Source organism: Lithobates pipiens, unplaced genomic scaffold (genome assembly GCF_037356315.1).
Source record: "Lithobates pipiens isolate NorthernLeopardFrog02 unplaced genomic scaffold, aLitPip1_a1.2 Scaffold_22, whole genome shotgun sequence".
Classification (NCBI taxonomy): Eukaryota; Metazoa; Chordata; class Amphibia; order Anura; family Ranidae; genus Lithobates; species Lithobates pipiens.
Genome location: NW_027507784.1, coordinates 52659338 through 52671433, shown reverse-complemented (window position 1 = coordinate 52671433; position 12096 = coordinate 52659338). Strand labels below are relative to the sequence as shown.

The 12096-nt window shown below is 41.7% G+C and overlaps 1 protein-coding gene across 1 annotated transcript in view; it reads right to left on the bottom strand.

Annotated features, from left to right (window-relative positions):
• LOC143923753 (dipeptidyl peptidase 4-like) overlaps positions 1 to 12096 on the bottom strand; it is a 179437-nt gene that overhangs the window by 55775 nt on the left and 111566 nt on the right. The window contains exons 10-11 of the mRNA XM_077447582.1: positions 8477 to 8637; positions 4993 to 5096 (exon numbers count right to left, since the gene is read on the bottom strand). Coding sequence (XP_077303708.1) covers positions 4993 to 5096; positions 8477 to 8637 — 265 coding nt within the window. The remainder of the gene's footprint in view (positions 1 to 4992; positions 5097 to 8476; positions 8638 to 12096) is intronic.

Here is a 12096-nt window from a genome sequence, read left to right as displayed (position 1 = left end):
TTGTGGAACAAGCAGGTTGTGTGTTAGTGATTAGCAGACTGTACGTCAGTCCCTATACCGCTGAAGGACTGCTGCAGTATAGGTGAGCGGTCAGCAGTGGTGCACGTCAACCCTATCTATTGTGGACCGATAGCGGTCCTTACAGAACAGCAGACTGTAACGCACTCAGGCCTATGTACCGTAGCACCCTATACCAAGTTACCAGTCCTTATAAGAACTTTTGTGGACCAAGCAGGTTGTGTGTTAGTGATTAGCAGACTGTACGTCAGTCCCTATACCAATGAAGGACTGCTGCAGTATAGGGCAGCGGTCAGCAGTAGTGCACGGCAACCCTATGTATTGTGGACCGATAGCGGTCCTTACAGAACAGCAGACTGTACTGCACTCAGGCCTATGTACCGTAGCACCCTATACCAAGTTACCAGTCCTTATAAGAACTTTTGTGGAACAAGCAGGTTGTGTGTTAGTGATTAGCAGACTGTACGTCAGTCCCTATACCGCTGAAGGACTGCTGCAGTATAGGTGAGCGGTCAGCAGTGGTGCACGTCAACCCTATCTATTGTGGACCGATAGCGGTCCTTACAGAACAGCAGACTGTAACGCACTCAGGCCTATGTACCGTAGCACCCTATACCAAGTTACCAGTCCTTATAAGAACTTTTGTGGACCAAGCAGGTTGTGTGTTAGTGATTAGCAGACTGTACGTCAGTCCCTATACCAATGAAGGACTGCTGCAGTATAGGGCAGCGGTCAGCAGTAGTGCACGGCAACCCTATGTATTGTGGACCGATAGCGGTCCTTACAGAACAGCAGACTGTACTGCACTCAGGCCTATGTACCGTAGCACCCTATACCAAGTTACCAGTCCTTATAAGAACTTTTGTGGACCAAGCAGGTTGTGTGTTAGTGATTAGCAGACTGTACGTCAGTCCCTATACCAATGAAGGACTGCTGCAGTATAGGGCAGCGGTCAGCAGTAGTGCACGGCAACCCTATGTATTGTGGACCGATAGCGGTCCTTACAGAACAGCAGACTGTAACGCACTCAGGCCTATGTACCGTAGCACCCTATACCAAGTTACCAGTCCTTATAAGAACTTTTGTGGACCAAGCAGGTTGTGTGTTAGTGATTAGCAGACTGTACGTCAGTCCCTATACCAATGAAGGACTGCTGCAGTATAGGGCAGCGGTCAGCAGTAGTGCACGGCAACCCTATGTATTGTGGACCGATAGCGGTCCTTACAGAACAGCAGACTGTAACGCACTCAGGCCTATGTACCGTAGCACCCTATACCAAGTTACCAGTCCTTATAAGAACTTTTGTGGACCAAGCAGGTTGTGTGTTAGTGATTAGCAGACTGTACGTCAGTCCCTATACCAATGAAGGACTGCTGCAGTATAGGGCAGCGGTCAGCAGTAGTGCACGGCAACCCTATGTATTGTGGACCGATAGCGGTCCTTACAGAACAGCAGACTGTACTGCACTCAGGCCTATGTACCGTAGCACCCTATACCAAGTTACCAGTCCTTATAAGAACTTTTGTGGACCAAGCAGGTTGTGTGTTAGTGATTAGCAGACTGTACGTCAGTCCCTATACCAATGAAGGACTGCTGCAGTATAGGGCAGCGGTCAGCAGTAGTGCACGGCAACCCTATGTATTGTGGACCGATAGCGGTCCTTACAGAACAGCAGACTGTAACGCACTCAGGCCTATGTACCGTAGCACCCTATACCAAGTTACCAGTCCTTATAAGAACTTTTGTGGAACAAGCAGGTTGTGTGTTAGTGATTAGCAGACTGTACGTCAGTCCCTATACCGCTGAAGGACTGCTGCAGTATAGGTGAGCGGTCAGCAGTGGTGCACGTCAACCCTATCTATTGTGGACCGATAGTGGTCCTTACAGAACAGCAGACTGTACCGCACTCAAGCCTATGTACCGTAGCACCCTATACCAAGTTACCAGTCCTTATAAGAACTTTTGTGGACCAAGCAGGTTGTGTATTAGTGTTTAGCAGACTGTACGTCAGTCCCTATACCGCTGAAGGACTGCTGCAGTATAGGGCAGCGGTCAGCAGTAGTGCACGGCAACCCTATGTATTGTGGACCGATAGCGGTCCTTACAGAACAGCAGACTGTAACGCACTCAGGCCTATGTACCGTAGCACCCTATACCAAGTTACCAGTCCTTATAAGAACTTTTGTGGACCAAGCAGGTTGTGTGTTAGTGATTAGCAGACTGTACGTCAGTCCCTATACCAATGAAGGACTGCTGCAGTATAGGGCAGCGGTCAGCAGTAGTGCACGGCAACCCTATGTATTGTGGACCGATAGCGGTCCTTACAGAACAGCAGACTGTAACGCACTCAGGCCTATGTACCGTAGCACCCTATACCAAGTTACCAGTCCTTATAAGAACTTTTGTGGACCAAGCAGGTTGTGTGTTAGTGATTAGCAGACTGTACGTCAGTCCCTATACCAATGAAGGACTGCTGCAGTATAGGGCAGCGGTCAGCAGTAGTGCACGGCAACCCTATGTATTGTGGACCGATAGCGGTCCTTACAGAACAGCAGACTGTACTGCACTCAGGCCTATGTACCGTAGCACCCTATACCAAGTTACCAGTCCTTATAAGAACTTTTGTGGACCAAGCAGGTTGTGTATTAGTGTTTAGCAGACTGTGCGTCAGTCCCTATACCGCTGAAGGACTGCTGCAGTATAGGGCAGCGGTCAGCAGTAGTGCACGGCAACCCTATGTATTGTGGACCGATAGCGGTCCTTACAGAACAGCAGACTGTACCGCACCCAAGCCTATGTACCGTAGCACCCTAGACAGACCAAGTTACCAGTCCTGATAAAGAGCTTTGTGGAACAAGTGAGTTGTGAATGATTAGCAGACTGCAGCAGAAGGGCAGCAGTCAAGTATAATATTCTTTCTATATTTGGAAGAAAGAATATTATACGTGTACAAGCCTATTACCGTACCACTGATACCAGTCCTGAAAAGAACCTTTGTGGAACTAATAGTAACAGCAAGTCTTTAAAATTATCCTCACTGCCTGACACACTGCTTCCTGCCTGTCCCTATACAAATTGGCAAAAAAGAGTAGGCTGGAACGATTAGCTGGAACAGCTCTTTTGTGGACCTGATAGTAACAGCTAATGATGATGATGATGATGATGATGAAGAAAGACTAATCTGGCTGAGCTGTCCCTAAAATAGCAGCATACAGCGCTCTGTCCCTTTATCTAAACTGACAAAAGAAACTCAGGCTGCTGACCTAACACCTATACCAGTCCTGAAAAGAACTTTTGTGTACCAAATAGCTAGCGTTTTCTCTGTCCCTACTCCACACAGGATCCTTTCCCTACAGTGACAGAAGAAAGAATGTAAAATGGCCACCGGATCGGGTGTATTTATAGGTTAGGGGGAATGTCCAAGTGTCCATGAGCTGTCATGTCTCAATTGGTTGTCCTGTAACACATGATAAACGTGTCACGAAAGGTTAAAGTTCTTGTATACATTAAACACGTAAGTCCGCCGGGGCGAACGACGGAAAAAGGCGTTCGAACCCGCGGACGGCGAAAGTCGGAAATTCGCCGCGAAACGACCGCCGGGCGAACCGTTCGGCCATCACTACAGAACAGTGCCTGTTGATCTGCCAAAAATGCACTCAGCTCCTATGTTGTGTTTTTGCCTGACAACACACAGCATTTTTGTGGGCTGAGAGGTGTCATCCCCGCCCAGTGTCTTTTTGCTAAACTACTCAATTCCACTTCCTATCATTTTCTCCACAACATAGAGACCACTCATTCTGTGGTTCCAGGAACTAGGAGGGCTAATTTGACTTCTTGAGATAACGCAAGAACTGTGTGGAGGACAAAGGATGATTCTGAATTTCAAACCTGATTATTATTTTGCACTTACTGAAAAATATAACAAAATGCTGTCAGTGTTACATTTAACAGCCATAAAGTAAGAGAATTTTGTGGCCAACATTTACATACAATTTAAACATGTAAGGATTTAAATGAAAAATCTCTTATGCCGTGTACACACGATCGGAATTCTTGTCGGAAGAAGCTCTGATGGTTTTCCCGTCGGAATTCCAACTGAATTCCGCTCAAACTGTCTTGCCTACACACGGTCACACCAAATTCCGACCACCAAGAATGCGGTGACGTACAACACATACGACGGGACTAGAAAAAGGACGTTCAATACCTAGTAGCCAATATCATCCATCTCGTAGTTGAATCTGAGCATGCGTGAGTTTTTGCGCGTCGGAATTGGATACACAGGATTGGAATTTCCGATAGAAAGTTTTTCCATCGGGAAAATTGAGAACATGTTATCAAATTTTTGCTGGTGGTAATTCGGCCAGCTAAATTCTGATGGAGCATACACACGGTCGCATTTTCGAATGAAAAGCTCTCATCGGTCTTTTGCTGGCCGAAATTCTGATTGTGTTTATGTGGCATTAGGCTTGGGTCACATATACACGGTGCGGGAACCCCAGCAAATACTGTGCATATCCCGCACTGCACTGAAATCATATGGTGTTTATGTGAACCACAGTGTGGTGTCAATGTTATGCTAATGACACCCCAAAACTGTTCACAGAATGCAGTGCAATTGACAGAATCAGATTGTTCAAGTGTGAATCTAAATTGATCTGATTCCAACGTGGGGAAAAAATAGGATCCTGCACCCTTTTTGTGTGGATTTGGTGCGATTTGAGCCATACAAATATATGGCTCAAATCACACCGCACAGACATCACATGTGCTTTGAATAGGAATGCGGTGTGATTCCTATTTGAATCACATGTGGTGTCCTGCACTGCATATATGTTAACCCAGCCTTAAAATTGCATGCTGCTCCAGGGTAGTGAATAAAACAGAGATGCCAAGTTTGAACAGTTTTCTGTAAATAATAACAATAATAATAATAATAATAATAAATATTAATTGTACTATGAACATTCTTACCCAGATCGAATTTCCGGTGGTGCAAGAATTTCCTTAAATACTAGGCTTGTGAGGGATTCTGTGTTTACGGAAAACAATCGCACTGTGGGGTTTTTAGCTCCTGACTTGGGGAAAAATAGAATTAATTATAAATGCAATCAGAGTTTGTAGGATTCATTTAATTTAATTTAATTATTTTAAGGCATATAGCAAGGGCTGTACAATATTATGCAGTCTGATGCCTGGCACCATGATGAATTTTCTGTTGGTGCCACTTCAACTAATTCTACTAAAACGGGCATTTTTTGTGTTGGCAATTATGGATGAAAACACAGGATTTCTTATTTCTCTGAGGCACTCCAATAACAAAATTTCTCTGTAGGTTTTTGCTTCCAGCCCCTCCTATATAAGGCCATAATGGAGGTGTCACTTTACTGCCATTGGGCTCCCCAATTATTTGCTTAATGTATTTTTCTAGTGATGCAATGATAGTGAATAGATTGCAGTACACCAATGCAGGATCCAAGAAGATCCTTAGATGCCCTTCCCGGTATTTCAGAGTGTGTTTAACATAAATTCGCACTTTGGCCCCCTCTTACCTCCCACACATTCCTATTGGCCAGAGAGAATGCCCATCATGGTACTAGGCCAGCAGAAAGTGCAGTAGGTTAAAGGTTGCAGCAAGCTCTCATCACTACCAGAAATGTTGAAATTTGGAAGGTTTCAAGGCTGAAGAATTGGGGCACCAAGAATACTGGATAAAGAAATGCAATATGTCTAAACTGTAGTGTTATGACCTGATCACTACTATTAAAGTACTGCCAAATTGATTTAAAGTGATATTAAAGGGAACAATTAAAATAAAAAATAAATAAATAAACAAGCATGTCATACTTATCTGCTCTGTGCAGAAGAACCTCTTCTTCTTGGGTCCCTTGCCGGCGCTCCAGGCTCCAGCTTGCAATGGGGGCACCGGAGCGGGAGCACTCCTGAGTCATTGCTCTGCGTGTCTATTAAGACACAAAGCGACGGCTCTGTCCCACCCTCTCTCTCTCCTCATTGTCTCGCTTGTCTCAGCGAATGAGGGAGAGTCCCCAGAGAGCCAATGCTCTTGTGCACACCACTGGATTGAGAGGGACCAGGTAAGTATTGGTGGAGATTGGTGGGGATTGGGGGGGCTCCTGCACACAGAAGGTTTTTTACCTTCATGCATTCTAAAAAACCTACATCTTTATAACCCCATTAATGCCAACATGTCACACTGCCACACTATAATCTGGCCAAAGCAGTTTGGGGGAAATGTGAATTCTGGTGAACATCTCAGCAGTGGTTGCTTGGTCACTTGACTTTTAGGAACACTTATGTATTATGTATTGTATGTTATAAAACTCATAAGCTCTCCTTTACTCTTTTTCTTTTTTCATTTCCAATAAACAGTATATCTAGCAGTAGTTAGTCACATTAAACTGAACTTGTTCCGTAATGGTAAAGACATTTCATAGGTTGTCCAAGCCACTTCTTCAGTTCTAATGCAAGTCAGGAAAATAGTTCTGGATTTATACCCACACAGGTAGTACCAACACTCTGATCCAGTCACCATGGGAAAGGCAGATGTCATTATATCAAGATGTTGGTACAACCTGTGTGAATATAAATGCTGGGGTATTTTTCTGACACTGGTTGGAAATGAAGAAGAGGCATGGACAACCTACGAAATATTTTCAACATTACAGAATAAGCACGGTTAAATGTGTCTAACTACTTTTATTGAAAATGCTAAATAAATGAAAGAAGAACTTAAGTGTTTTGGACAGAAGTGTTTTTAAAGGTCAACTCTTGTCCAAGCTATGAAACGTCTTTAACATTACAGAACAGGTCTAGCTGAATGTGAACGTCTACTACTAGATATAACATGACCAGGTACAATCAGAACCTTCACAGACAGATTTCAATTGAAAAGTTTTCAATAATTAACCATCATACTGTTAGTTGCTGTGATCCTAGCTACTTAGTGATCTATCAAGGATATTCGGACGTCCAGCGTTTTCATTCACTGAGCTACTTAGTCCTTTCTACTTACACCAAATGTATATATGCTTATAAAAGTTGGCCATGAAGACTTGATGAAATGAGTAAAATGAAAATGCCAATAAAGTGTCTTTATTTACGTGCCCTGAGCTAGTTCAAGAGCTGTTGCAGAATTGCACAACATATGGTGTCTCTGCTGCTGCAGGGGATTCTGGGTAGTGACACGTCTTGCCTATTTGCCTCCAAGCACACGGTATAGATGCTTTAAACATATGTCGGATGTTTTAGCACTCCTTTTCAAGAGTAATAGAGGAGGCGTGTGCCAACGTTCCCTGGCAGAATATCTTGGCTTGCCATCATCGCTCTAACCGTTCTTTCCTGGCTACCGCAGTGTGAATATATATATATATATATATATATATATATATATATATATTTTTTTTTTTTTATTATTATTATTTATTTATTTATTTTTAATGATAAACATGTGACTTTGGGTTTAAAAAGATATCACCCATAAATACAATTTAAAGGAAATATACTGTGGTTTGTACATATTAACTTTCCTTATTTACTATGGTCTGGACTTCATTTAATTGTAATTTCTAGATTTAGTCAAGTAAATATGAAACATTACATACAGGCATACCCCACTTTTAAGTACACAATGGGGTTTATTTACTAAAGCTGGAAAGTGCAAAATCAAGCTCACTTCTGCATTGAAACCAATGAGCTTTTAACCCCAGCTTGTTCAATTAAGCTTTGGTAATAAAACCTGGAAGGTCATTGGCTTCTATGCAGAAGTGAGCTTGATTGTGCACTTTCTGTATTGTATATATATATATATATGTATATATATATATATATATATATATATATATATATGTATATGTATATGTGTATATATATATATATATATATATATATATATATATATATATATATATAATATAGAAAGTGCACAATCAAGCTCACTTCTGCATAGAAACCAATGAGCTTCCAGGTTTTATTACCAAAGCTTAATTGAACAAGCTGGGGTTAAAAGCTCATTGGTTTCAATGCAGAAGTGAGCTTGATTTTGCACTTTCCAGCTTTAGTAAATAAACCCCATTGTATATATATATATATATATATATATATATATATATATATATATATATATATATATATATATATATATAGTGCAGTCTTATATCCAGCCAGCAGATGGAGCTCTAGTTCCCTTTTTCTTTTTTTTCTTTTTTTACATATTTAGCGATTTGTGGTTTCACAAATAGAACATAACAGTTTCAAATCTGTTAACCTTAAAAAAATAAAATAAAAACTAGCATAATATTGACCCACAACATAGCAGTTCCTCTTTAAATAAGCTTTCTACATTGTTTTACTGTGGAATAGATATCAGTGACTCAAACATTACTGAACAACTGGAACAGCATGACAGTCAGGTAACAAGTAAACCCAACTCCTGACTTACCTTAGGATATGGAATATGAACCGTCTGTGGATAATGCTCTGAATCATCTCCATAGAATGAATATTCTATTATTGGCACTTCTGTATCATTAAACTCTACATATGTCAAAAACGTTGCATTCGGTGACCACCATAGAGCATAATTAGTGCTAAACATTTCCTCTGCAAAAATAAAATATAAAGATATTATTTTGTTGCAAAGTAATAGTTACGTTCTTCTCATTTATGTTTTTATGTTTTTCTTTCCCTCATTTTAAGCAGGTATACATGAATTAGTATTAAGTGAATTGTTTTGCTAGAGATCTGAAAGCAAATATACAGAGAATTAAAAATTAGAAAGTTAGCGATTCTACAAATTCTGTCCCAAATTGCACTTCTTTTATATCTAATTTTATGTTTTATCCCCTTTTAAGTATTATGACTGCTTTACCCTGAGGATTGACTCCCATTCTCGAAATTTTCAGAAATGTGTTTAATCACTTCAGCCCTGGAAGGTTTTACCCCCTTAATGACCAGGCCATTTTTTTTGCAAAACAGCACTGCGTTACTTTAACTGACAATTGTGCGGTCATGCGATGATGTACCCAAACAAAATTGATGTCCTTTTTTTCCCACAATTAGAGCTTTGACCACCTCTGCTGTTTTTATTACGCTATAAACAAAACAACAATTTAAAAAAAACAAAAAAAAACCCAACATGTTTTACTTTCTGCTATAAAACATGTCCAATAATAAAATTGAAAAAAAACAAACAAACAAATTTCTTCATCTATTTAAAGAGGAAGTAAACCCTTCCAAACCACTTGGACCTACAGGTAAGCCTAGATTAAGGCTTACCTGTAGGTCCAAGCAATATCTCCTAAACCTATATGGTTTAGGAGATATTTGCCCGAAAATGGGCACCGCTGTCTACGGCGCATGCGCCGTAGACAGCGGCGCGCAGGCGCACTAAATGCGGCAAATCCAAGAATTGATTTGCCTAATTTGTCGACTCCCGTGCGCATGCGCGGGAGTGCCATCATCTCGGCTTCGCCGAGTGGCAGCGGCGGAGCTGCGAGACGCGACTCCCGTGCGCATGCGCGGGAGTGACGTCATCGCGGCTTCGCCGCTGTGATTCGTCGGAGCTGCGAGACGCCACCAGCAACATGGATGCGGCGGACTACAGGGGACAGCGGCGACTTCGCTGGCTCCTGTGTCAGGTAAGTGACACATAATGAGCTACTATGCGATGCATAGTAGTCCATTATGCTTTACCTTTGCAGGGAAAAAAAGAGGAAGTAAACCCATCAGGGTTTACTTCCTCTTTAAGCCAATATGTATTCAGCTACATATTTGTTGGAAAAGAAAATCCGAATAAGCGTATATTGATTGGTTTGCACAAAAGTTATAGCGTCTACAAACTATGTTATTTTTTAGGAATTTTTTGTTATTCATATTTTTTTACTATTAATCAGCGATTTTTAGCAGGGCTGCGACATTGCGGCGGACAAATTGGACACCTGACACTTTTGACTTTTTTGGGAAGCAGTGACACTAATACAGTGATAAGTGTTAAAAATATGCACTGTTACTGTAATGACACTGGCTGGGAAGGGGTTACCAGAGGTAATTAAAGGGTTAAGTGTGTGCCTAGCTGGTGCTTGTTCACTGTGTGGGGATTGCGCTGACTGGATAAAGACAGAGATCTACTTAGCAGGAACACAAGATCTCCATCTTCTCCCTTGTCAGAATGGTGATCTGCCTTGTTCTCCCTATGCCGGGAATGATTGTGGGTGGCCAGTGGACATCGGGTCTGCCGGACCCACTGATTGACATCCCCTACATCCAATCAGCACACAATTGCGCCCCCAATGGCTATTGCACAAAATCACATACAGTTAAGTGGTTTTGTGCAATAAAACAACCCTACCTTAGTAAGTAGGCAGTCAGCAAGTGGTTAAAGTGTATTTTCACTTTTCCAGGCAAATTGGGTTAAACTTACTACAGCTTTGTAACATCTTCTCCTTCACATAGCATTAGAGGTGCATTTGGTTGTGCACCCCAAAGCTCAAACACAGAGCAACAGAGGTAGTGGATAGGAATGTACTCACCACGGCCCCAATACTATGATTCACAGACATGGCAGTAATTATGGAGTGCAAAGCACATGTGGACAAGTCCATTTTTATTTTTAATTTTTTTAATTGAAATTTTATTTTTTTATACTTTTAAAAAATTTTTAACTGCTTATATACAATCGGCAGAATGGCACAATCATGTACCTGTACGTTCCCTTTAAGTGCCCAGTTATGGGTCGCAAGCGCACCGCCGGCGGCGCACTCGCGACCCGGTCCTGAGCTCCATGACCATGGCCGCGGGACCCGTGCACCCCATCGCCACCGGTGTCCCGTGATCGGGTCACAGAGTTGAAGAACGAGGAGAGGTATGTGTAAACAAACCTCTCCTCGTGCTTCCTAGTGAGGCTGTCAACGATCGTCTGTTCCCTGTTATAGGGAAAGATGATCAGTGATGTCAGACGCCAAGCCATGCCCCATACAGTTAAAAAAACACACACACACACACTTAACCCCTACACTGCCCCTAGTGGTTAACCCCTTCACTGCCAGTGACATTTTTACAGTAAGCAATGCATTTTTAACAGCACTGATTGCTGTATTAATACCAATGGTCCCAAAAATGTGTCAAAATTGTCCGACGTGTCCGCCATAATGTCACAGTCACGATAAAAATCACTGATCACCGCCATTACTAGTAAAAAAAAAAAAATGATTAATAAAAATGCCATAAAACTATCCCCTATTTTGTAGACGCTATAACTTTTCCTCAAACCAATCAATAAAAGCTTATTGTGATATTTTAATGAGGAAAAAAATTTTTTTTATATATTTTTGGGGGATATTTATTAGAGCAAAAAGTAAAAAATATAGAATTTTTTTCAAAATTGACGCTCTATTTTTGTTTATAGCGCAAAAAATAAAAACCGCAGAGGTGATCAAATACCACCAAAAGAAAGCTCCATTTGTGGGAAAAAAAGGACGCCAATTTTGTTTTGGAGCTATGTCGCACGACCGCAAAATTGTCAGTTCAAGCGACGCAGTGCCGATTCACAAAAAGGGGCCTGGTCCTTTAGCTGCAAAATGGTCTGGAGCTTAAGTGGTTAAACTACCCTTTTGGGGGGCTTTGATGGAATATCACGGTTCTAAACAGACTTCTGCCATGGCTATGCTTGGCAGCCAAAGCACATGTGAACAAGTCCTTCATTTTTTTAAAATTGTTTTTTTTTTATTTATTTTTTTATTTTTTATTTTTTTACATTTTTTTAACTGTCCTTTTGGGGGGCTTTGATGGAATATCAGGGTTTTAAACAGACCACTGATGTCTTACATTTAAGACTAAGAAAGGAACTGAGTACAGGCTGGAGGAGGAGATGCTAGAACTGATCACCCCCAGAGGGAGGGAGAGGACGAGAAGCTGGCAGTGTTACAGGGGGAGGAACAACAGGATCAGTATCTGCAATAATGCAGTACAACCAGTCCTCCTACTTGGCAGGTGCCTGGGCCCTCCTTTTGAACTAATAGGACATGGGCCCGATACAGGAGGGCAGTCTGTACTGCCTTATCA